This window comes from Mustela nivalis (genome assembly GCF_964662115.1).
Source record: "Mustela nivalis genome assembly, chromosome: 13".
Classification (NCBI taxonomy): Eukaryota; Metazoa; Chordata; class Mammalia; order Carnivora; family Mustelidae; genus Mustela; species Mustela nivalis.
The window spans coordinates 87316758-87341936 of NC_139032.1; the positions used below are offsets into that span (position 1 = coordinate 87316758).

Below are 25179 nucleotides of genomic sequence, written 5' to 3' on the forward strand. Positions count from 1 at the left end.
TTCTAAGGAGGCTTCCAGCTCTTGCCAGCTGCAAACATTTCTTGACCAACTACTGTGTGCAAGGCTTGGGAATTCAGAGATGTGAGGCTCTGAGGTCGGGGATGTCCAGATCTGGAAAGGCCTCAGAGTCCAGGTGGAGGGAAGGGACTTTTCTTCCAGTGACAGGAAAAAAAAGGTAGGGGTGGATTTTGGGGTACCCCTAAAAGAGCTGGGCTCAGAGCTGCCTCCAAAGGAAGATTACACACACACCCAGCAATTGAGATTGTCCAGGACTTATCCCCTTCCCTTAGAGACATGGACAATGAAGCTTGGGAGAAGGGCCCAGGCCAGGGGAAGCAAGTCTGACCTGGAGTACTCTGCAGAGGATGCCATATGCTATATATGTAAACAGATTTGGGGGACTCAACAGCAGTCAGCCCTCCCCCACCCCCTATAGCTTTTACTTCCTTAGAACAAACACACTTTTTTTTTTCCAAAGGATTTATTTATTTATTTATTTGACAGAGAGAGAGAGAGCGCGAGAGCACAAGCAGGGGGAGCTGCAGGCAGAGGGAAAGGGAGAACCAGGTTCTCCACAGAGCAGGGAGCCCAATGTACGTCTTGATCCCAGACCCTAGGACCACAACCAGAGCCGAAGTTAGAGGCTTAACTGACTCAGTCACGCAGGCCACCCGAGCAAACACACTTTTAAGAACCTCCTGTGTGTGTAAAGCCCAGAGGAAGGCACTGTAAACCTAAGACCAGGGCGTCAGTTTAGGAAAAATGAGCTTATGCTAAGTACATCTATTTACTGAGAGTCCCCATTAGGCACAGGACTGAAGCCTCGACCTGCAATATCCGACACATTTAACACTGGCAGAAGAGGAGACTGAGGCTTGGAGAGGTTCACCCACCCGCAAGCTCAGAGTCCATCAAGGTTATTTCCGGAACCCCTCCAAACTTTCTGTACATGGGAAGAGCCTATGAGAGGGCAGGATTTTTGGAATGGAAAACTCAAGGACTTGTTCTGTTTATTTGGGGGTAACAGTGCGTTGGCACTATCAAAGGTATTTTTTTTTTCCTTCCTTCCTTCCTTCCTTCCTTCCTTCCTTCCTTCCTTCCTTCCTTCCTTCCTTCCTTCTTTCCTTTCTTTCTTGGATCTGTATATTATTTTAAGATGCAAATTGTTATGGGTAATATTTGTAGAATAAGGCTTTCCCCCCGCCCATGTTTACCGAGTAGAAAAGCCACAGAACGCTCGTTTTTAGAAGTCCAGCCTTCCGCCTGTAACCGGACCCGCGCCCGTGCTGGAGACAGGACAGGCTTGGAGCTGAGGCTCTTTTAAATCCGTGAGGTCCTTCCCGGGACCCAAAAGTCAACTGAGGTCAGCCGCCCATGGGGCGGGGCGAACCGGTCGCGGGGCGGAGCTAGCCTCGGCCCCGCCTCCGGGCGCCCGGAAGTGACGTGTGCGGACAAAGGCAGCGCGCGCCGGGAGGTATCGCGTTTGTCCGTGTTCGGACGGAGCTGGTGGTGGTCTTGTGGGTTCGTCGTCGCCGCTGCCGCCGACTTCCCTTCCTCTTTCCCGTCCTCTTCTCCCGGGTCCCGGGAGCCCCCGCCCGGGGTGAGTAGCGCGAGGCGGAGCAGGGAGCTGTGGCCGGCGGGGGAAGGGAGGCCCCGGCCCCCAACTGCCTCGGCGCCCTGAGGCCCCAGCTCGTCACGTGACCCGGCGCGAGCTACCGGGGCCCCACGTGTGTGTGCTCCGGGGTGGTCCGACCTGGGCCTCCGGTGGCGGCGAGTGGCGGAGGAAGGCCGAGGCACCCGGACCCTGGACGAGGCGCTCCCCCGCGCTGTCCCGGGGCGGTACGCTAGACCCTTCCCTCTCTGAGCCTCAGTTTCCCCGGTGAGAAACGGGGATTAAGGAGAGCACGCGCTCGGAGGGCAGGCGTCAGGATGCAGTAAAATGGTCAGGTCAGAGCCGGGCACAGAGTAGTGCTCGTGGTGTGGGAGTTGCTATCATATTTCACCTTGGACCCAGCCCCAGTTACGGCTCGACACTGGTGCCGCCTAGAGCCCTTGGAGCCAAGGTCAGCCAGTTTGCGGAGGGACTGCCACGTCGAACGAAAGGCCCCGGCTCTGTCGCCCATCACCGGTAGGGTCTCTCTGGGATCGAAACAGCTGGTGTCAGAGCCCTGACGGTGCGGTGCGGTGGGGCAGTCTTGCAGATGGTCTGGTCATTGCCAAGAGAGAGGGGATGAGCCCCTGGAGGACTAGGGGCTGTGTTAAGAAGGCCGGATTCCCTCCTTACACTGTTCCTGGTTTCCTGTGTGTGTTTGTGTTAAGGCACATCACTCCTTCAGTAGAATGGTTTTCTGTCCCTCACCTGGGTTCTGGGGAAGGGCTGGGGGTACATACGGAATGCTGTGGTGGGGACTAGAAGCCATAGAGTCACAAAGATAGCGTCTCCGGAATCTCTGCAGCGTTTCTGTGCCTGCACAGATGGGAAGCTCACTCCCCTCTCCCGCAGGTTTGCGGAGCTGTTTGTCTGCTGGATTGACCCCCAGCATCGCTGTAATAATCCCTTGGGTGTGTCTGACACACTGAAGTTTATAGGGCATTTCACTGCATTTTTCCCGTTTGACCTGTACAGTTGGCAGATAATTGATGGAAATCTCATTTGACAGAGATTTCTAAACTTGAGATAATACAGTGCTGGCCACTGTACAGATCACCTGATGTTTTCACACCCACGTTTAATCATCACAGTGTCCTTGTAAAGTCAACGTTGCTGTTCCCATTTCACAGATAAACTTACTTAACCGAGGCTCTGTCTTATATGAGCTTACGTAGCCAGAGAGAAGCAAAGCCAGGATTGAAACGTCGTTCATTTGACTCCACCAGAGCCTTTGTTTTAAAACACTCCCATCTCCGTCCCCCCCACCCCGCCTTTTTAAGTCTTCTCCTCTTCCTCCTTCCTTTTCTTTCTCATAGAGCACCTTGCCATTCCCATGTATCCAGCTGCTGTCCCCGATCCAGGGCAAACAGGCCCTGTCCAGCAGGCTGCAAGGAGGCGGTAACTTCAGGCAGGCTCTTGCCTCCTGTTGCTTCCAGACTTTTTCTTAGAGGCTGGTAACTGAAGAGGGTGTGATGCCTCCCCAAAGCCTGGACGGTGACAGTTGACACACCGTTCTTTCCCCTGGATCCTGGGAGAAGTAGTAGCTGGGGAGGCTGCCCACCTGTCCCCCGAAACACCTTGGAGGGGAAGAAGAGGTGGTGGGATGGCAGTGACTGAAGCATGACACGTTCCACCTGCTGAGGAGCAGAGTCCACGAGCAAAGGGCTTCTCGTCCGGTCTAAGGTAGCCGAGAGCACACACAAAGCCAGATTGTGCCCAGGCCCTCTCCCTCCCCTGCAGCCATGTAGCTCCTCACCACATCCTGAGCAGAGTATAGGAGGACTTAGTGCTATTTGACTGACAACCCCACTGTTCCCTCTGAGTCCTAGGGACCTCCTGCCTGTTCCAGTCTGGACACGGGGAGACAAAGTATAGACAGAGCCCCAAGGAATCATGTTTACTAATGAATCAGCTGTTGGAACAAATGTCAAAATTAGACTTGCCATTTCCCGGCCCGGATGTTCCTCCCCTGGCTTGTTCCTAGAATCTGCCTGTAAGTGGAATTCTTGTAAATTAGATTATTCAGAGGACCTTGACATTTAAAGAAATCAGCTTGTAAGGCTTTTGGTAAAGCAGAAAAATTACATTGTCGGTAATGGCCTTCAGTGTTACATTTTGAATTGTTGGAATTTTTTTTTTTTTTTAAGATTTTATTTATTGGGGCGCCTGGGTGGCTCGGTGGGTTAAAGCCTCTGCCTTCGGCTCAGGTTGTGATCTTGGAGTCCTGGGATCGAGCCCCACATTGGGCTCTCTGCTCAGCGGGGAGCCTGCTTCCCCCTCTCTCTCTGTCTACTTGAAATCTCTGTCAAATAAATAAATAAAATCTTTTTTTTTTTTTTTAAGATTTTATTTATTTGAGAGAGAGAGAATGAGAGAGAGCATCAAAAGGGGAAGGGTCAGAGGGAGAAGCAGACTCCCTGCCGAGCAGGCAGACCAATGCGGGACTCAGTCTTGGGATTCCAGGATCATAACCTGAGCCGAAGGCAGTCGCCTAACCAACTGAGCCACCCAGGCGCCCCAATAAATAAAATCTTTAAAAGAAAGATTTTATTTATTTGACAGAGATCACAAGTAGGTAGAGAGGCCAGCAGAGAGAGGGGGGGAAGCAGGCTCCCCGCTGAGCAGAGAGCCTGATGCGAGGCTCGATCCCAGGACCCCGAGATTACGACCTGAGCTGAAGGCAGAGGCTTTAACCCACCGAGCCACCCAGGTGCCCCGTGGTTGGATTTTTGTAGACTTTTCTCAAAAGTGGAAAATGTAACCACCCAGAGCTCATTCTTTGGTTCATTTGGCAGCCAATGACCAACCCCCTACCTCGTGTCTGGTGCTGGGCTAGTTGGGAATGAGGTCATGTCCCTGTCCCCAGGAAGCTTACCTCCTTGGGAAGGAAGGCTGATGGGTAGCATACGGCTAGGGGAGGGCCCCGCATTTACTCTGTTCATTTCATGGAGAGTGCACTTTTTGTTGACTCCTACATGAACTGCGAGAGAGATACAGTGGTACATCTCAGGGTCTTGCCGCTGTTCTCCAAGGGCCAGTGGGGAGCTAGATAAGAGGACAGAGCCAGCAGTTTGCCGAGACTGGTGGGCAGCGATGGGGACAGGGTCAGTGTTGCCGAGCTCGAGTCCGAGTGCCGAGTGGAAGAGCTGGCTTTGATGCCGTCCTTCCGGGGTGATGGTGGAGAGGCTGTGGCGTGGTGGCTGTGGGGCCTGTTGGCGGGGGTGGGCAGTCCCCAGACTGAGCTCCGTGGTGACATTCAGGCCGGTGGCCCTCTTTCCTGTCAGCTCGCAGGGAGCTACAGTGATGTCCACGCTACGGCAGGTGGGATTCCTGAGCACGGGCAGGTTTCTGCATCCTTTCGCTTTACTGTGTGACTCAGAGTGGGAGTGAACGTTCACTCTCGTTGAGCAGTGTGCCCCTTTCTCTTTTTGGGGTGGGAGGTGCTAGGACACATGTCCTCAGGTGCTAGGACACTGGGGTGGGACATGGTGGCGAGCCAGGGTGAGGGGATGCTGTGTTTAGAACCAGCCCCCGCCCACCCTGTGTTACCTGCCTGTTACCCCAAAGGGCCCTTCGTTTGACATAGTAGTTGGAAGTCGCCTTCACTGTGGTCCCAGACCCTTGTTCCTGGACGCGGAAGCTGGAGCATCACCCCGAGAGCTGATTCAAGAATCTGAAGGGGATTGGGGGCTCTCTCCACACGCTAGAAGGGCTCTAGAGGGCGGAAGCAACGACAGTCACAGATCTAAGAACTGGACCTGCTTGGACAGGGAGAGGCTGTCGCTTCTCTTGTTCCTCGGAGGGCCAGTGTGGCCTTGCCCGTGAGCAGTGTCCGAATCCAGGAAGGAGCCAGGGAATGGGGAGGAGGGTCCTGCTGCCCACCGGCTCGCTGGGGTCCCTGGAAAGGACTGACCGTGGCGGATGCAGGATTGCATCAGTGAGAGCATCCTGAGTTGTTGGGCTAAGGTGGGCCTGCTGCTTCTGGAAGGTTCCTTGTCTTTTGGGAGAAGTTCAGAGTACAGTTGTGCATGGGGGCTACTGACAAACATGGCTAATGAGAATTCATCTCTTCTCTCCTTACAGTCAGTCTCTAAATGATGTATCAAGGGCTGTGTGCTTGTCCTCCTATCTGATGACTTCTCTTGAAGCCTTTAAGGCATTCCTCCATCTTGGGGGTCTCTCACGTGTTTTTGAGTGTGATCCCAGGGTCCCACATGAAGCTCTGTGTCACCCTGTGTTCTGGGAGTCAGTGGCTTAACTGGCACCCAGTGGAGTGGTATAAAGGTGGAAGTGAAACCCCAGAAGCACAGTCGTGCACAGTGTTCCTGGGGGGTGAGGGGACTTTCACCCTGAACTGAGGGACTCCTGCGGGCTTGGTGCTGGGGACACAGTGGCGAAAAGGCAAGGTCGCGCCTCTAGAGCTTCCATCCCATGGAGGCTGGACAGTAAATAAATGGTGTAATTTCAGACAGAAATACACATTCTGAAGGCAGGAAAGCGTGGGGATTAGATCTGGGTGTTGGAGGAAGCCACCTTAGCTGGGCTGGTCAGGCAGGGCCTCTGAGGATATGAGCCCTAAGCTGAGAGCCTGTGATGGGAGTGGGTGCCTGTCACTGTCTCCCCACAGCACCGCTGCTGCTTGTCCCAAATGCCACATGGCTCCTGCCGGTCCCACTCTGTTCCCACTCTGCCCGGTGGTCCCACCACCACTTACGTCCTGGCTTCGGAAGCTCTCAGCTGATTGGTTTTCCATTACCGACAAGCCAAACCCCCGGCCCCCAGCCTGTCACTGGGGCCTCCCGTGATCCAGGCCCAGGCTGCCTGTCTAAGCTCGTCTCCCGTAAATACCCTCTTCCTCTGTCTGCATTCCAGCCAGCCCAGGCCATCATCAGTCGCGCCTTCTGGGTGGCACACCTGCCCTGCTCCTCTGATCCTGTTCGCGCCGGCACCCCCGCCCCCCACCACCAACAGCACCCTTTATCTTTCAGGGTCTGGCTCAGGTAGCCTTCTCTCGGCGGCTGCCCTGTCTGCCTTTCCGAAAAGAGTGCTCCGTTCTTGGAGTTTCCACAGTACTTTGGGCTCAGTGGGCGTCCTCACTCTTTCTGCCTTGTGTTTTAGTTGGGTCCACTCATTCCTAGCTCCCGCTGGCCTGGAACTCCCTGAGCGTTGGATGGTATCTCAGCAAAGCCTCGGGGCAACTAGGACAGCTCCTGCCCTGCGATGGTGCTGTGGGGCCGGTGCCTCCGGGCAGAGATGGGCAGAGATGCGGCCGGGCTGGCTGGGTGTGCAGCTGCCAGGCCCTCCCCTCCCCCAGGCCCTGGCTCCTGCGTTGTCGCTGCCCCTCCGCCTGTCACAGTAACACCCTCTGTGTCTGCTTTCACTGTCGCCCCAGAGCCCCCACAGCTGCCGACAGTCTTGCAGAAACACGCATCTCTTGTCACTTCCTGCTAACCCTAGAGTAGTTCAAGCTCACTGCTCTTTAGTGGGGAGTCTAATCCCAAATGTGTCCCCTTCCCCCATCCCGTGTGTCCAGTTGCCGGTGCTCTCCGTGTGCCTCTCACACCTGTCGGAGGGAGCGGGCGCCCCCGCTGGCGTAGTGAACTCTTCCTCGTCCTTCACTTCAGCTGATGGGCCACGTCCTCGGGAATGCCTGCCTTCCCTCTGCGGGGGCTGGGCTGGGCTGTGCCGGCATCTTGTACTTGCCTGCGGCCCCGAACGGTTGCCAGTGTGTGTGTGCCAGTCTGTCTGCCTGCCTCCTGGCACGGTGCCTGGTACCCAGTCCTGGCACATTGTTAACCAAGGACCAGACCCCACAGCGAGCTCCATTCTGTGCTCACGAGTGAGTGGGAGGCGAGGGGGCTCCCCAGGCCCCTCCCGGCAGCAGCCGGAGCCGCCACGGTAGGAGCCTGGGGCTTCCGGCTCCATTTCCTCACGTGTCAGTTGGGGGTTCTCTCTACTTTAGAGTTAGAAGCTTTCAGGTCAGGTGTCGTGTCCAGTAAGGAAAGGACTAGAAGCCCAGGACTCTGGGTCCCCTCCTGATACAAAGGTCACTTTGCAGAATGACTTGAATACGAAAGACAGGAGGCCCTGTCATCCAAGGGATAGAAGCTGTTTTGGGGACCCTGGACATTTCTCTGCATCAGGCAGGGTTGTGTGACCTTGTGAAGCGTGCGGTGAGTCCGGGACCCTCGACCTGGCTGATTTGCTCATTTTTGTTGTTCAGCTGCTGCTGTTTGGCGCCTGAGCTGCCTCGGCTGGGGACAGCATGACAAGTGAAGTGATAGAAGACGAGAAACAGTTCTATTCGAAGGCCAAGACGTACTGGAAGGAAGTCCCGCCCACCGTGGACGGCATGCTCGGGGGGTACGGCCACATCTCCGGCATCGACATCAGCAGCTCCCGGAAGTTCCTGCAGAGGTTTTTGAGGGTAGGCAGGTCTGGCATGCCATCCAGGAGCAGAGGATGTGGCCCTGGTGGCCCGGCCTGGTCTGCACAGGGTGCCACCTTTTACACGAGCCATCACGGGGTCTTTGGTGCTTGGTTGGTGTCAGCCCCCCAGGCCTTGAGGGTGGGGCGGGGTGGCGTGCCGTTGGGGGCCTCTGTCTCAGGCTTGCCACGTGGGGGAGCTGGCGGCTGTGCCGGGTCTCCGGGGACCAGAACGGAGGCTTCCTCTAACTGTTCAGATTTGTCAGGGGTGACTCCTTCACTGTCTTGCCATGTCTGCGGGCTGTTGGGCTGTGGGCACCGGCTCTTCTGCTGAGGGCAGGCACCTAGTTCCTCCCCTGCTCTGCCCCACTCTGTGCTAGGCTGGTGTGTAGCATCAGAGGCTGGTGCTTGTCCCTCACACTACGGGGTGTCTCCCCACCCACTGTCTGCCTTCCCAGATCGGTGAAAATCACTACTGCCTCTATTTTTTCACTGCTTGAATTCCGTTCATCCTGTGGTTTTACTGGGGTGTCGTGAGAGATCAGTGCACCTGTCCGTCAGTCCCCTTTAAGTGGCTGTCGGCTTGCGTTTTAGGAATGTGTGGCCCAGGACGGGAATATCTGTGATCGTACCCATGGGCAACCCCCCGTGCCAGCCCCCGGCATATGCCCACTCCTGACTTGAGTAACTGGGAGCGTGGGAGGAACAGCCCCCTTCTCAGGCTCTCTGAGCCTTCCCTACTGAGCCTCTGCGTTCTCTGCTTCTCAGGAAGGTCCGAACAAGACGGGGACCTCCTGCGCCCTGGACTGCGGAGCCGGCATAGGTAGGATCACCAAGAGGCTGCTGCTGCCGCTCTTCAGAGTGGTGGATATGGTGGACGTGACGGAAGACTTTCTGGTTAAAGCCAGGACGTACCTGGGAGAGGAGGGCAAGAGGGTGAGGAACTACTTCTGCTGCGGCCTCCAGGACTTCAGCCCCGAGCCCAGCTCCTACGATGTCATCTGGATCCAGTGGGTGATCGGTGAGCTTCCCGCGGCCTTCTGCGCCTTCCATAGACCTCCCGCACGCCCCCCGCCCCGCCCTCCGCTGCAGAGGCGGGTTCCGGGGCTGTGGAGGCCACCAGCCTGCGCTCCTGCGGCACACGGGACGCGGGGGTTTCTCCAAATCCTCCTCAGGCTCGCCTTCCCAGCTTGGTCAGTACCGTTATGACCCACTCAGGTGCCGTTTTTTGTTGAAAAAATGTAAACAACCAATAACTGCATTCAGAGAACGTGGAGTTTTAAAAGTGTTTTTTAATAAGAGGAGGAAGTGAAGCCTTGGCTGTCCCCACTGTTCACAGCGCGGGAGCCACGCCTTGCCGCCCCATCCTGCACCCGCTCAGCCCCGCAGCACACGCAGGGTGCTCGTCCCTGGCCGCCGCCCTGGCGGGCGGGCCACCGTACCCGCAGTTGGCCACCCACTCCCCAGCAGACACCGCAGCCCTGCTGGGTCTGGCCCTGTCCTTTGTGGTCCCTCAGAGCCGGTCTGGAGTTCTAATTAGGTTAGGAATGGGTTGGTAAGAACCCCTAATCCAGGCCTCAGGGCAGGGGGGATGGCTAGAGTGTAGGTGTCGGGCAGGGTCCAGAAGTCCCCCAGTCAGGGTGCGGTCGCAGCTCGTGCTTTGTGACAGCCCTTGGGTGAGTGACTTCTGAGCTGGCTTCCTCGTACACAGCATGGGACTCGGTAAGCATCTCTGGGCTGCCCAGCGCTGGGGAGGCCCCATGTGTTTAGACAGAGCTTGGGAAGTCTGAGCAGAGGTCGAGAGACACGGCCAGCGGAGGGTGCGTGCTTGGCACCACTCCCTCCCTAGTGACCCCAGCCTCTGCTGTCCCCAGGCCACCTGACTGACCAGCACCTGGCCGAGTTCCTGCGGCGCTGCAAGCAGGGCTTGCGCCCCAACGGCATCATTGTCATCAAAGACAACATGGCGCAGGAGGGTGTGATCCTGGATGACGTGGACAGCAGCGTGTGCCGGGACCTCGAGGTGGTCCACAGGATCGTCCGCAGCGCGGGCCTCAGCCTCCTAGCCCAGGAGCGCCAGGAGAACCTCCCTGATGAGATCTACCACGTCTATAGCCTGGCCCTGAGATGAGCAGGGCCCAGCAGGAGAAAAGGACCAGCGTGGGGCGGGGGGCTGGCAGCCGGGCAAGACCCAGAGGCTCCCCAGCGATGGTCTGGGAGTGTGGACCGAGACTGCCAAATACACCTGTCTGCCGTCCGTCACTAGACTCTTTTTCAAAAGGCCTAATGGGGCCCAGTCGGGAGGGGCGCCCCTGACCGGAGCACTGAGGCTGCGGCCCAGCTCTGCTGCCGTGAGAGGCAGGAACCAGACAGCGCAGACCACGGGACTCCAGGGTCCCCGGTGCTCCCCGTGTGGGAATACAGCGATGATCCCCTCAGAAGCGGAGATTTTCTGGCTCTCCCGTTCCACCACCCAGCCTTCCAGCCACAGGCCTGGGTGCCTTAAGAGGAAGAGAACTCTCGGTTGTTGGGACTTTTTCCCCTCGCGGGGAGGCGAGGAGCCTTCAGCTGCTGGGTGCGACCCCGTGCTGAGGCTTATTTGGTGATGAACCCTGGTGTCCCTGATGTGATCATCCCCGTGGTCTCCAGCGAAGGAGTCTGCGGCTTCATTCTTGGCTGTGCCTTGCAGCTCCTCCTCGGTGAACATTTTCATCAAAAAATAAAAGGGTGACTCCTGTGCTGGGAAGGCCCTAGCCGGTCTGGACTGGTGCTCTTCTTTACTGGGGCTGCAGTGCGGTGCTATTTGGAAACTCCCCTCTAGGTGCTGCCGGCCTCTCGTACCTCTCCCCTCTTCTCCGTGGGAGCCTCGGTCCTAGGCTGGGGAAGGGCGGGGAGGGGGCCAAAATGTCATACAAGGACCTTGAAGGCCAAGAGCAGGATTTTACTGTGTAACGTATCCTTCAGTTGCCTCAGCTCGCCTCCCCGGCATCCACACAATTCACAAGGACCCACATGACTCGGAACTGGCTTCGTGAGGGTGTGGCGTGGACCGCACAGTCAGCCTGCAGCATTAGTAGCTTTGATCATCAGTTGAACCCCTCATGAGACATTTTGGAAAGGACTGTCCCTGGTCACACAGGATTGCTTTTCAGCAGAAGGCACGTCCCCTGAGATCCCAGGTTTGGCACAGACAGAGCTTCCAGTCCCGTGCCTTGGGCCAGGCCATGGGTAACCTGGCCCCAGAGCAGCCAAAGGCGGCAGGGTCAGCTCAGCCTTCTCCCTAGCCCAGCGAGAGCACTGCTCCAAGTGACCTAATAATCTAACGTGGGGAGAGACGGGAGTGATGGGCCTCACCAGGGTTGAGCCCCCACAGGCCCAGCACACATCCTCCTGGCTTCAGCGGGGCCCCAGGCAAGACAGACCAGCTTCCCGCGGCTCTCACAGGACCGAGAGAGCTGCCCTGCCCGATGCTCCCCGCAGAAGAACAGGGTGTACCCTTGTCCCAAGTCTAAACCCGGTCCCTTTTCCCAGCGTGGTTGAGACTTGGGGGTTCTGCCTAACAGAAGGGGAGCGGTCGCCCTGGAGAAACAGGGCCCTTTCCCACCGCAATGACTGCGGCTGAGGGGCTCCACCTGGCTTTCCTGGTACACAGTAAGGATCAAGTTTCATCTCCCAACCTCCACCTTCCGATGGAAGGCCAGACGGTTCTCCCCTAAGGCTGCCGCAGGTGCCAAAATCCGCCAGTGGCTGAGCTGCCCAGACCCTGCTCCCCTCGGTCTGGGGGTGGTCAGATTTCCTCGTCAGTGGTACCGCTGTGCTCACTAAGGAGGTACCACTTGAGCCTGTCGGGCAGAGGCAGGGCTTTGATCTTCACATCCACGGGCCAGGGCTGAAGATAGAGCCGGATGTAGACGCGACACAGGTGCTTGAGGGACGGAGGGTAGCTCTCCAGCTGCCTCAAGGAGAAGTGAAGGGCCCGGATCTTTTCTGCCAGGCTACCCACAGGGTGGATATCGAAGTTTTCAGGCAGCTGAAGTTTCTGGGAATTAGTCACCATGAGATCCAGGACGGTCTCGGCTTTGCGCAGGAGGTCCACGTGGCTCTCGTCTTCGGCACAGCCTGGGTGGGAGCAGAGCCTCTCGAAGATGATGTGGAAGCCGGACCAGCAGGACGCCCCGTGCAGCGAACAGTTATAGGCAGCTCCGGACTCCAGCAAGAAGCGCAGGAGCGGGAAGTGCAGTTTGAAGCCCTTGAGGCAGATGTGTGTGAGGGACTCGTGGGCCGGGCACTCGCTGGGGTCGGCCCCGTGCGCCAGCAGCAGCTGCGTGACTTGGAAGCAGAAGCGGCTGATCATCTGGGCCTCCTCTTTGTCCCCTCCCACGGTCTCCCCAAGCAGGAAGATGATGCAGGTGAACACCGTGTCCCCATCTTTGGTGGTGGCCTTGACATCTGCCCCTGCGAGAGCCGGTCAGGAAAAGAGAAGATGGCAGGAGGTCTTAAACCCCTGCAAAGGGAGGCCACTTGTGTAATGGGGGGAGGGGGGAGAGGCCTGGGAGCAGCCCACAGGCGAGCCTCACCTCCTTCCAGCAGGAGCCGGATGTTCTCAGTGTTGTAGATCTGCACACCGTCGCTGCTGGCCAAGGCGTGGAGCAGAGCGGTCTTTCCTACAGAAGGAAGAGGAGGAGGGGGAGTGGGGACCAGGAAGCCGAGGTCAGGACAACCCCAGAGATGCAGAGGAAACCACTCAGGATGAGAAAGTGAATTTCATTTTTTTGTCGTTTTCAAGGATTTTATTTTTAGGTCATCTCTACACCCACCGTGGGGCTTGAACTTGTAACTCCGAGATCAAGAGTTGTGTGTCATACCGACTGAGCCAGCCAGGTGCCCCCGGAAAGTGAACTTGAGAAACGATCGACCTTTCAGCCGAGGCTGAAGGTGACCGGTGGTAGGTCATTCTTTCTAACCACACAAAACCAGGAGCAGAACGGGCAGAAGAGGTGGGATTCTTCAGGACACTCAGACGCTACCTGAGATCCGGGCTGAGTCTTTGCCAAGAAGAAGTGGCTCGCCCTCCCAGAAATCTGGCCGCACACCCTACTTCCCCCTACAGACAGACTCAGGGGGGCTGGCGTGAGGCCAACAGCTGCATCACTTCCGGGAAGCTCCTGCAGGTCAGCAAAAGGCACCTATGGGCCTGGCTGCGCTGTGTCATCAGGCCTAGTCACCATCCTGGGGGGCTCTGGCTCTCCCTCCCGAGGCAGCCTGCTTTCCCGGGGGAAGGCACCCACCATGCTTGTCAGCCGCATTGACATCTGCTCCGAGGTCCAGGAGGCGCTGCAGGCAGGGCAGGCGCTCGGGCTCCTCACTGGCCAGGTCCAAGGGGCTGCTCTCGTGGATCTGAGCCAAGAAAGCACAGCACAGTAGGCCTGGCGACTTGGGGGCCCGGAAGGCCGCTTACGGCCACCCCACCACATCCCTGCTTTTGAGTGGGCCAGACCCGGCTCTTACCCGGTCCCTCCGGTTAATGTCGGCCCCGTGGCGCACCAGCAGCTCCACCATGTCCGGCTGGTTTCGCAGGACGGCAATATGCAGGGCCGTGTAGTACGTGACAGGGTCTGAAGACACGGACACGGCTCGTGTCAGTCCTGCCGGCCTCCACCTGGCCTCCGGCTCAGCCCCAGCCCTCCCTGCACAGGGCACCCAGGCTTCTGCCACCATGAAGGGTCAGAACGGAGCCACCCCCACCAGGAGCCGGAGTCAGACATGGGGCAGGGTCCTGCGGGGCAGGCGGCCCTCTGTCTGGACTTGAGTCTCTTCTGTGAGACGGAACCATAAGACTGGGTGCCTCTGCTCAGGCTGCTGGGAGAGGGACCCCAACTGACGGCTCCTGAAGCTGGGCAGTAACAGCCACGTTCTCAAAGCCAGTCTCCAAATGACAGACTTCAGAACAGCCCCGGCCCTCACCTCCTCTGTCCTCCAAGAGCCTAGTGGCCTCTGAGCCAGTCCTCACATGGGAGCTGAGGCGGGCCTGGCCACATCCCGTGTCAGCTCAAGGACCCGCACTGGTCACAAGTGAGCCCCGCCCATGCCCTGGCTGACCCTGCCCTCCCCGGTGAGAAAGCCAGAGAGGAAAGGAGAACGGCTCCACCTCCGTCCCCCGCACCTCCAGCCCAGAAGCCGGCCGTGCCCTGCCACGATTTACACCCGCGCTGCTGCTGTGTTGTCCCCTCTCCCTGTGGCATGGGCAGAAACGCGAGATGGCTCAGAATAAGTGGCAGAAAATTGCTCTCCCTGAGCTCTGGGCACAGTGCCAGCAGCTGCATTTTCACATTCACAAAAGCAGGGATTTAGCTGGGAAAGTTTGCTGATCAATCACATGGTGGAGGCAGCAACCAATTTTCTCTCAGACCAGTGGGGTCAGAGCCCCTCGAAAGCCCACAGGGGGATAGGGTTCCTCAGTCACCACCCACGGAGGAAGTAAGGGAAGCGGCTCCCAAGAGAACAAGAAAGGCAGAGCCACACTTTAAGCCACGTGTCCCACCCACCCCCCCCGCCCGCCCGTAGCCCCTCTGGGCTCCAACTGACCTTCGAAGTTGAGGCTGGCCCCGCTGCGCAGGAGAACGGCGGCTGCCCGGGTCAGCCCCAGCTCCGCCATCCTCAGCAGGGCACTGCTCACGCCTTCCTGGTAAAAGGGAGAGTGTGCCTTTCTCTCCAGCAGCTCAGTGAGAACAAGGATTCGGCTCTCCTCGCTGGCAACATAACTGGGCCTGGGGCAGCAGAGGGGTGGATCGGTTAGCGGGGGGTAGGAGGGGCAGCTGTGGGACCAGCTAGCCTGGGCACCCTGTGGGTGGGTGCTCTCCTGCTGTCATCACCCCCCTCCAAGGTAGAGCCCTGGTTCTGTGAGGCAGAAAGTCTCTGGAAAAGGACTGTGGTTGCAAGAGAGCAAGCTGCATCTTTTAACTCAAGCTGACTCCTTGGGTTTGCTAAGAAAGAACTGGGGCTGTCTCTAGCCTCCTCCCAAGTTGCCCAGACAATCTGGCCCGTAGCTCGGGTACAAAGCCTCACACAGCTGTGCTGCTGGGCCTGAAGGGAACCGTTCTAGCCCAGAGCAGGAAGCGGACACTGACACCCCCTCCCCTGACAATGGGCATCCCTGAGCTGCCGAGGGCAGCTAGACCAGACCAGGCAACCCCCAGGCCCTCCTGCCCCCACTCACACTCAGAGACACTTAACCTCCCGGCCTCCGGGTCCCCAGAAGGCTGAGTGTACACATGGCCCTTCACGCCCCAGCCCTCACCCCACCTGCCCGCCAGCAGTGACCTCCAAAACTTCTGTGGCTTTCCACTAAAGCTCAGGCCCACGGACAGCTCCGTGAACCTGGTCGCAGCTCCCTCACAGGCTGCCACCTCCTCCTCTGGAGGAGGCTTCCCTTCCTCACCAATGCTTCCCACTGCCCTTAGCCTCACCTGTCTGCAACCCTTCAATTACCGGGATCAAGGTGCCATCCTTACTGCTTGGGCAGGATTCCATCTCTTTCCCCAGCCTGGGAGGATGCCCAGGGCACCATGGATACAAAGCAAAAATCCTGGAACTACAAAAGGGCATGTAGCACCCGCTTTCCTGCCCTGCTCTCACCCCCAGAACAGCCTCCAAGTTAAGGAAACCCCTTACGCTGTTTTCAGAACGCCTCAAAGTGAACAGAGCTGTGATGAAGCAAGCCTGTTTCCACCGAAGTCCCTAGAGACACGCATAGTACCCACTGCCTCTGAAATTCCCACGGACCCCAGACACACAGCCCTGCCTCCGCTTTCCTCTGCTCTTGCCTCCATGACACCGACCGTACATACACCTGACTCACGCTCGTCTCTCCCTGAAGCATAAGCATCGCCGACGCTGGGGGTTTGGTTTAGCTCACTGCTGTAACCCTGAACACTCTAACCACAGGCGCGGGGATACACCTGTTTTTGTCGTCAAATGCAAACTCGGCTACAGAGCTCATCTTCGCACTGTTCTGGGGTAAAAACCGAGGCCCTCGCAGACTCCGCCCTGCTTCCTTGCAACCCGCAGCAGGCACGCTGGGCACTGGGTGGGGCACCGAGGCCGGCGGCCCTGCCCGCACTCCACCCTCCCGGCCTCCCTGCGCGGGCCTGGAGCACTCTCCGCCCTGCAAAGGGCAAGATTTGGGCGGGGTGCAGGGGCTCCCGCTCAAAGCAACCCAACTCCAGCCTCCGCCTGCCCCTTCACCTGTCCACTGGGGACACAGCCACCCCCACCCCCCACCACGCTTGTGGTGACAATTCAAGGGAAGCAGCGCCAGCTCGGCCCGCCCGCGGCAAGGAAGCTAGTTACCCGTCCAGGGGCTCCTGCCGCTCGGGGTCCTGGATCCCCAGGGAACCCAGAATCGCATCCACCAGCGGCTGGTACTCGAAGATGATCCTCCGGAAGCCGTGCAGGAACGGCATCGCGGCGGCCTGGGGCGCTGCAAGGCGGCTGCACCTTTGCGCGAGGCCGAGCAGCAGACTGAGGACTTTTCGGAGGCCACGGGCTTGACCCGGCTTCTGCTGGTCCAGCCCCCGCGCCCCGCCGCCCACCCCGCTGCTCCGCGCCGGAAGTGACCCTCGCACTTCCGGCCCGCGCCGGCCGGGGAAACCACCGATGGTGACAGCGCCCCCTATGAGGTCGGAGGACCGCGGCGCGCCCCCAGAGTGAGCTGTGGGTAACCCGGAGGCCGGCCCGGGGGGAGTGGAGGGCGCAGACCACCTTGGCAAACCCGATCCCGGCCCCAGGCGGGCCGGTCTCTGCCATTCCGGGCCCGGCCTGGCCCTGCTCCGCCCTGCGATCCCGCCCGCGGCCGCTGGGCGCCGTCCGAGCTCCGCCGGCCTCTGTCCGAGTTCCCCGGGCGGTGGAGGTGACTCGAACCCCCAGAGCTGCCGAGCTCTCTGGACTCGGATCCGACCGGGACTCCTTCCGGCTTCTCCTGGCTCTCGCCTCCCCACACGCTGAATGGACGCCCACCAGCCCCGCCGGGCGGCGTGGGCAATCCCTTACTCTCTGTCCCCTGGAGCTCCTGGCCCTGCGGGCTGCCAGCGCCTTCCACTTCTCTGCCTTGATGGACTCAACGAGCTGTAATTTACTCGTCCGTAAAACGGGGGTAATCGCACCCACCCAAGATCTTGGCTCAAGAGCTCTGTTAGTGTCAGGGACGTGGAGTCTACAAGGAAGGAACCCAAGCCTGGGGCCCCTCTGGGGCTTAGGCATCTTTCCTTAGCCATCCTCTGGAACCTCAACCACCTGGAGTCCCCACATCGGAGCCCTGATGTCTTCATGATTCTGGAAAGTCCTTTCTGAAGAGGCGTGGGGGTCCCAGCGTTCGCATCGCGCCTTGGCCTCCCCCCCCCCACCCCCGCGCCCCACTCCATGCGCCCTTGGGAAGTCTCTCCCATCTGGCACCTGCCAGAGATGAGAGCTGTTGAGTGAAGGAGAAGAGGTCTAGAGAGGCATTTGAAGACAATCCGATGTGTCTGTTCGGCTCCCCCACCAAGAGCAGAACAGATCCACCAAGAAAGCCAATCCAAAGCACTCCCCCCAGGTCTGGCTCTGGGGGCCCAGCAGGGACTAGCGGGCAGCAGGGGCTGCATAATTCATTGCTGGCTGTTATTGTTGTTAAGTTTACAAGGTTGTCTGCAGATCAAATGACAAGCTATAAAAATCCCCACCGGGCACTCAGAATACCTTTTTGCCTCTGCCTCTACTGCCTAGAAGGGCCAGAAGGAGGGGTGGGTGGGCAGCTTGGGCTCAGCAGAAGGGACTGCAGACCCCCAGTCCCTGGCTCCCAGTACATGCCTGCCTGGGTTCTCACTCCAGGAAAGAAATGTCTTCTTCCTTCTCTTCCCCCTCTCCTTCTTTATTTTTTTTTTCTTTTTAAGATTTTATTTATTTGAGACAGCATGAGTAGGGTGAGGGGCAGAGGGAGAGGGAGAAGCAGATTCCAGGCTGAGCAGGGAGCCCGATGCAGGGCTCCATCCCAAGACCCTGAGATCATGACCTGAGCCCAAGGCAGATACTTAACTAACTAAGCCACCTGAATCCCCTAAGGGGTGTCTTCTCGAGTGACATTGGAAAATTCTGCCCACCCTGATATGGAGCTTCCATCTTATCTTGTAAAATCAGAAGACTGGGTACCCGGGGCCCAAACTCCCATCTGGCAATAACAAGTATCAGAATGGGGCACTTGCTTCAGTATGCCTCAGTCTCCCCAGGGTTACCCTGGAGGGGGTGCTTGGGCATGTCTACCCCTATTTTAAGGGTCCACACCCTGCTTCTCGATCCCAAGGTCCTGAGTGGTGTAGCAGCCGACAGGCAACCCAAGGGGCTTCTTAGCCCTTCCTATTTGATTCAGGGTCATTAGCTCCATGGCACAGGTCAGGGGACTGGGGCGCCTATGGGCACGTAGTGAGGAACTGGAGGAGGCCTGTTTAGAATGGGGTCCAGGACAGACCTGGGGGTACCACCTGGGCTGAGGCTTGTGTCTGCATGGCTCCACTCGTTTCCTAAGGCTGTCATAACAAAGCAACACAGACCAGGCGGCTGGAAACAACAGAAATGGATTCCCTCCCAGTTCTGGGAGCCGGAAGTCTGAAATCGAAGTGTCGACAGACAGTGACTAAGCTTGGTCCAAAGACCCTAGGGAAAGTTCCTTTCTTGCCTCTGCCAGCTTCCGGGAGGCCCCAGGCTTTCCTTGGCTTGTGACAGTCCCACTCCCATTTCTGTGCCCCTCCGTGTTCACCTGCCCTTCCTCCCTGTGTCTGTATCTCTGTCCAAATCTCCTTGTCCTTTCTTTTCTTTTTTTTTTTTTTTAAGATTTTATTTATTTATTTGACAGAGAGAGAGAGAGAGATGACATAGGCAGAGAGGCAGGCAGAGAGAGAAGGGAAAGCAGGCTCCCCGCTGAGCAGAGAACCAGATGCGGGGCTGGATCCCAGGACCCTGAGATCATGACCCAAGCCGAAGGCAGAGGCCTTAGCCCACTGAGCCACCCAGGCGCCCCTCCTTGTCCTTCCTAACTGACACTAGTCATGAGATTTAGGACCCATCCTAAACTGGTAGGAATTCATTTTAACTTGATTATATTTGCAAAAACGAAACAAAACAACAACAAAAAGCCCTATTTCCAAATGAGATCACAGTCAAAAGTACCAGAGGCTAGGACTTGAACATGTCTCTTTGGAGGACATGGTTAAGACAGCTCGGATGGGTGACCCCGGCAGGTCCCTTCTGGTCTCCGGGTCTCAGTTCCTCCCCTGTAACCTGAAGGCCCTTCAGCTCTCGAAGCCAATGAAGAGGTCCTTGATGTCGCTGGTAGGCTCTGCCAGCAAGAAAACTCTAATTGTCTTGTAGACAGTAAAGGAACAGTGATGAGTTAGCTTTTCTTTACTGAGCCTTTCTGATGTGCCCAGCACTGGGCTAATCTCAATAAACTCCATTAGTAAATGATGGTATTATACTATTTTTCAAACGAGGAAACAGGCTCAGAGAGGTTTGGAGGCTTGCCCAATGTTGCACAGCTAGGTTGAGACTCCGACTGAGGCCTGGAGGTGGGGTGCTCTACCCTACATCTGGCCTTCAGGGGTGGAGTGTCCCACAGCTCCTCTGGGTGTGGGCCTGAGAGGGTCTGCGCAAGCAGGAGTAAGGGGCTGACCCCTGCTGCTGCTCTGTCACAGCCCCTGGGCAGCACACTGTGGAGCCAAGCCCTGTCGCCTGCCTGTCGCCCAGGCTCCTGTCTTTAGAAAACTCCTTGACCCCTGACCTCCCTCCTGTCAGCAAGGGCAACCTTGCTTCCTCCATCTGTCTCCCATTAAGCCTTTGTCACTCGGAGCCCCTGATTTAAGTTCTGAACCTTCTCTCTTCTTTCCTTGCTACTGCCTCTCCCTGCCCTGCCAGCCTAGCCACTTTCTGCCACCGAATTCCAGGATTCCCAGGCAGGTTGGGGGTTCTGGAGCCAAGCACCCAATGCTCAGACTCTGGCTGGCTCTGCCCCTGCCCCAGGGAGTTTGGAAGTCCCTCTGCCTATCCAGTGTACAGAGAGGAATAACCTTAATATATAAAGAACTATAAAAATCAACAAGAAGAAAGCAAAAACACTGCCAGAAAAATGGGCAAAGGCCATGCACAGGTGGGTCCCAAGGGATGAAAAACTGTTAACAAACACAAGGGGGGAAGTTTAGACTCTAATTGTCCAGCCGACAGTGGTAATAGCCAGCACCCTTCACACAAGACTCTGCCCTATAGCAGTTCAACAAAGCGAGTCAGAGAATAGTAGGTACTATATGGTTCCCACTGAGGGAAAAGTGGTGTTTGTATGTGGACCCATGGATGATGGGTCCCTAAGCAGGGCTCACTGTTGAGGGCCACATACTATGTTAGTGGTGGCTGATCCTGGGTGCTGGGATCCGGGGCACTTTGCTCTCCTTTGTGTTTCTGTGTGTTTTCTACCTTTTCACCAGTGAGTGTCTTGCCTGAGACTCAAGACGCTCAATTAGCCACAGGCAGGGAATCAGGCCATGCACACACTTCGTGTGCCTAGAGTTGGAGGGCAGGCCATGAGCGCCAGGGCTAGGCCCCGCTCTGTCCACAGAATCTAGCTCCTTCTGGCACACAGGTCACCTTCCCGGCATTCAGGTCACCTGCCCTGGAGGGCCCCCCAGTCCCCTTCCTCTGGGCCCTCCCAGCCTGGATTAGCACATCATTTGTTGACTTCCCCGGTCCTCTGGGACACCACAGGGCCCAGCCTGACCGTGGCTGATACACGGAGAACAACAGCAGCCTTTGGTCAAGTACTTCCTGTGTCCCATGAGTTAGATTAGAAGCTCAACGTGCGCGATCTCGTTGATGAGTCATGGCACCCAGGAGCAGGATTCCCGCGTCATCGTCCGAGGCTCAGAGATCGGACTGGCCCACTGGGGGCCGGTGAGCTCCCGGGGTGGGGGCGGGGAACCCAGTCCGAATTCACACCCAGAGCCTGGCTCTTGACCTTGGAGCCCCTGCTCAGGACGCCTGCCAGCCCCCCCAACCCCCGGCTCTCACACGCTCACACACTTGCTCTCACACTCACACGCGCTCATGCCCCAACCCCGGCAACAGACTCTCCCACGTCCGTCCTGAATGCTCACACGTGTGCGTTGGTCCCACTCACAAGACATCCTCACACCCTGTCACACTCCCGCCAACATATTCTCACACACGCTGCCTCTCTCACGCCAGTGCCTACTTCCTCAGACACGCTGTCGTGCACACTCACGCCCTCTGTGACTCTCTCACGCATACGCTCCCACGCAGGGCAGGCGGCCCCAGGGAAGGGCTGGTCCTGCCCCATTCTCAGGACCTTCCCTCTCCCCAGACCCCTCTCAGCAGCCAGGTTGGTCCCTTATAAGTCCTGGAGGGGGATCTGGGGGGAGGGCCCCCCTTTTATTGCTCCTCTTTTGATTTGGCTGAGTTTCCATAAAGTGAGATATTTGGACAACATGGCAATCCGTCACAAGGAATATTCTTTTCTCTACTTGGTGGACAGCCTCCAGCTTCAGCCCCTGGCACGTCCCAGGGGCACTGAGGCACGGAGATGGGGGGTTGGGGGTATTTGTGAAGAGAACGGGACCGGGACCGCAGGCACGGACCGGAGCGCCCCCTCCTTCCTTCCACAGCTTCCTCTGGTCTGCACTTCTGCGCTGGCCCCCCTCTCCCTTCCTCTCCTTCCCCCTCCCCTACACCCTGACCCCAGCCTGACCCCCGACCCTCATGACCTGAGCCTGCTCAGCCCTGTTTGGAAGGACAAGGCCCCGATTCTCTGCTCCCAGAGACCCAACCCTCTGTGGGCTCAGGGGGGAAACTGAGGCACCGGGAGGCCGGGAGGAGTGGGTGGTAGGAACTCGGCTGGGCTGGGGAGCACTCTCCTGGCCCCTCCTTCCTTCCATCTGCTCCCCTCAGAGGCCTTGAGGAGCATTTTGGGGACCCTGGCTGCCAGGAACCCTGCCCCTGCTGGCCAGAGCCCCTGCTCCAAGGGCAGCCAGCTCCCTGACATGGTCCCCGCTCCACACAGACACTGCCAGGCGGTCCTGGTGCCAGACTCTTCCAGACGAGGTGAGTCCTCAGGGCCTCAGAAGCCCAGGCGGACAGGCTGAGAAGGTGCCTGGAGCCTGTCTTAGCTGCTCCAGCCGCCCTAACAAACTACCGTAGCCTGAGGGGCTGAAACAACAGCCATTTATTCCTCAGAGTTCTGGAAGCAGGGGAGTCCAAGGTCAAGATGCCAGCAAGGCAGGTTCCCTCCCAAGGCCTCACCTCTCAGTCGGTAGGTGGCCATTGTCTCGCTAGGGGCTCCCCTCTTCCCGGGGGGCCTTGATGGCGCTTCCTCTTCCTGGAAGGGCGCGGATCCCATCCTGGGGGCTCTCCCTCGTGACCTCATCGAACCTCATCGAACTTCATGACCTTCCAATGACCCCACCTCCTGACATCATCACCTTGGAGGTTAGGGCTTCAACATATGAACTTGGGGGACACAAACGTTCCCTCAGGCCCCTCACCCCAAGACAGGAGGCCTTCTGGGGCCCAGGCTCTGGCCTGGCCCTTTCTCAGCCTCACTGGCCCATCTACACAAGACAGTGGTGGTCTTGGGGCTTGACTCCATGAGTTCTGGCTCCCGAAATCGGGGGCCTAGTGAAAGTGACCTTTAGCTTTGATGGGGGAACCGTCCCAAGAAATAGCGCCCAGGCCTTTCCCTGGCTTATCCTCACCTTGTAAATGCTAGTCAGCCTGCCTCTGCTTCTCCTGTCCCTGGCAAGCGGGTCTGTGTGGTCTTGGCCCAGGCCTTGCCCTCTCTGAGCCAAATGGGGTGTGGGGAAGGTCCCCAGGAGGTCTGAGCCTGCCCCATCTCTGGCTGGTCCATGAGCCCAGAGTCTTGATCCCAGAGACTGTCCCGTCTGAGGCCGGCTGGTGCCCAGTTGGCCTCGGTTCCTGGCAGGCCAGCCCAGAGACAGAGAGCTCCAAGGAAGGGACCAGTGGGCCCCCTCCAGCCGTTGTAGCCAGGCGTGGTCAGGCTCTGCCAAGGGAGGGCTCAGAGCCCTGGGGGAAGGAGGGAGGGCAGAGGCGGGCACAGCATCCTTCGTGCCCCCCCTCCCCCGAAAGCCCTCCACTCCACCCCCACTGGCCGTGCTTGGCAGAGCGGACGCAGGAAGAATCTGGTCGGCCATCCGTCAGGGAGACAGAGTGGGCCCGCTCGAGGAGGGGGCCGGGAAATTTGATCATTAAGAAACCCTCCTGGCTGTCTGGGGGAATTTAATTAAATTGCTGGAGAAAGCTAGGAGAGAAGACCACATCTGGAACCAATATGTGGGCTTTGATTTTTTCCTCCTCTCTCTCTCTCCCGCTCTCTCTCCCGCTCTCTCTCCTTCCCTCTTCCCATCACCACGTAAGAGGAACACAGTTGAGCCCTGGAGTACTGGCTCCTCTGGGACAGGATTCCTGGCAGGGGCGGCGAGAAAACCACAGGCGGGGACGCAGACCGAGGGGAGAGAACAGAAATGAAGCCTGAGACCGAGGTGGGGAGGGAGAGCGGGCCTGAAGGGGGGGGGGCGGCCTAGGCCTTGAGGTTTGGCTGTGGAGGTGGGAGCAGGGATAAGAGGTAAAGACCCACTTTGTGGACCAAGAGAGTAGTTCCGGAGGATTCCAGAAATCAGCACACCGGGCCAAGAGCCCCTCAGGCAGCCGGCATTGATGAAGGCCCTGGCCTGCTTGAAACACCCATGGTGGGGTGAATTGTCCCCACACCCTGAAGCCTGGGTCCCCCGGTTACAGAGGAGAGGGAGGGACGGGCCTAAGGTCACAGGGCACGTGAATGGCAGGAGCGGGAGGAGGGACTCGAACTCGGGCCTGTCTGGATGCCGTCTAGAAGGGCTGGGCGGGCCCCTCTGATGGCTCTTACTTCATTCAGTGGCTATTTATGTCACGCTCACCGGTGCCAGACACAGGGCTGGGCTCTGGGGAGGCAGCCGCGTGGAAGGCCGGCCGGAAGCTCACTGGGCCCGGGAGGAGCAGAGGCATTGCGGTGTCTCAGTTGTCTCTATGGAGCAGGACGCTCCAGGCCCCAGGCCCCTGCCCTGAGCTGGGCCAGAGTGGGTACTCATAGGTGTGGGGATGCGTGGGACCCCATGACTGAGCCATCGGCAAGGGCCTAGTCCCCTCTTTCCGCCACTTTGGCACATTAAACCTGCTCCTGGTCTCAAGCCTACCCCGTCCTGTCGCATCCCAGAGCCCTCAGGCCCAAACAAGGCTCCCAGAGGCTCCTGTCAGCCAGGGCTGTAGCGGGAGAACATGGTCCCCTGCTCTCGGCCGGCAAACTCCGGGGTAATTCCCTGCCTACCCCCAAACCCAGCTTCTTCCCTGTAGCCCACATAGGGTGTGTGTTGCGGGGGGAGAGACATCCCTTGATCACACCCCACCTCAAGATGCTAAAGTCCTGCTCACATCCAACATCCACTTTCCTCTCCCTCTGCAGGCTGTGAACCCTGAGTGTGGGAACCGGCCTGTCCCCAGAGTAGCCCCAGGCCCAGCCCTGAGAGCCGGCCCAGGAAGGAGCGAGGCACACATTTGTGGAACGGGTGTCTCCTGACCTCGGAGTGTGCAGGGGAGTTGATCATGTAATTCAAGCTCAAGAGCTTGGCAGGGAGGGGAAACTGAGTCACAGTGAGACCAAAAAGGATGCTGTTGCAGGGCCCAGGTCCCTTGGAACCAGTCAGGTGGGAGGCTCTGTGGGTCCTCCCCACAGGCGGGGGCCCCTGCTCGGGCATCCTAGATCCCAGCTTCCTTTCTTGTGCTGGATCCTGCTTATGCCTCAGGAGTCCACTCAAGGCTCCTTCCTCTGGGAAGCCCTCCCTGCCTCCTCCTGGCCGTGATCCTATGAGCCCCAGATCTTGCTGCTTGTCTGTCTTCTCTCTCTGGGCTGTCTGGGTCACTGCTCTATCCCTGTGCCCAAGCCTGGCCCCAGCACCGGAAGGCACTCAGTGAAAACATGTCGGGGCGGGGGGGGGTGGTGGTGGTGGTGGTGGTGGTACTGA

The 25179-nt window shown here is 58.3% G+C and overlaps 2 protein-coding genes across 6 annotated transcripts; one reads left to right on the forward strand and one right to left on the reverse strand.

The window, feature by feature from the left end:
- The first annotated feature begins 1426 nt into the window (after positions 1–1426).
- Positions 1427–10836, forward strand: NTMT1 (N-terminal Xaa-Pro-Lys N-methyltransferase 1). 4 transcript variants are annotated; one of them, XM_082695914.1, is made up of 5 exons: positions 1434–1600; positions 2015–2128; positions 7875–8078; positions 8846–9098; positions 9952–10836. In XM_082695914.1, exons 3-5 carry the CDS (start codon positions 7917–7919, stop codon positions 10206–10208), a joined length of 672 nt encoding a protein of 223 aa, XP_082552040.1. In that variant the 5' UTR covers positions 1434–1600; positions 2015–2128; positions 7875–7916; the 3' UTR covers positions 10209–10836. The 4 variants fall into 4 exon arrangements, with proteins under 4 accessions (XP_082552039.1, XP_082552040.1, XP_082552042.1 ...); XM_082695916.1 differs by having other exon boundaries at positions 7875–8014; XM_082695913.1 differs by lacking the exon at positions 2015–2128 and having other exon boundaries at positions 1427–1600.
- On the reverse strand, positions 9352–17802 carry ASB6 (ankyrin repeat and SOCS box containing 6). 2 transcript variants are annotated; one of them, XM_082695910.1, is made up of 6 exons: positions 16427–17802; positions 14663–14844; positions 13586–13692; positions 13366–13474; positions 12655–12741; positions 9352–12532 (listed from the first exon to the last, which is right to left on the reverse strand). In XM_082695910.1, the coding sequence occupies exons 1-6, from the start codon at positions 16537–16539 to the stop codon at positions 11865–11867; spliced, it is 1266 nt and encodes a 421-aa protein (XP_082552036.1). In that variant the 5' UTR covers positions 16540–17802; the 3' UTR covers positions 9352–11864. The 2 variants fall into 2 exon arrangements, with proteins under 2 accessions (XP_082552036.1, XP_082552037.1); XM_082695911.1 differs by lacking the exon at positions 13366–13474.
- Positions 17803–25179: the final 7377 nt, after the last annotated feature.

Bases quoted from the DNA above. Each gene is read 5' to 3' on its own strand.
- NTMT1 (XM_082695913.1), top strand. From the start codon at position 7,917: ATGACAAGTGAAGTGATAGAAGACGAGAAACAGTTCTATTCGAAGGCC. The intron at 8,079-8,845 runs GTAGGCAGGTCT...TCTGCTTCTCAG, and splicing joins TCCTGCAGAGGTTTTTGAGG to GAAGGTCCGAACAAGACGGG. The intron at 9,099-9,951 runs GTGAGCTTCCCG...TGCTGTCCCCAG, and splicing joins CTGGATCCAGTGGGTGATCG to GCCACCTGACTGACCAGCAC.
- ASB6 (XM_082695910.1), bottom strand. From the start codon at position 16,539: ATGCCGTTCCTGCACGGCTTCCGGAGGATCATCTTCGAGTACCAGCCG. The intron at 14,845-16,426 runs GTAACTAGCTTC...CTGCTGCCCCAG, and splicing joins CGGCAGGAGCCCCTGGACGG to GCCCAGTTATGTTGCCAGCG. The intron at 13,693-14,662 runs GTCAGTTGGAGC...CCGTGTCTTCAG, and splicing joins GGCCAGCCTCAACTTCGAAG to ACCCTGTCACGTACTACACG.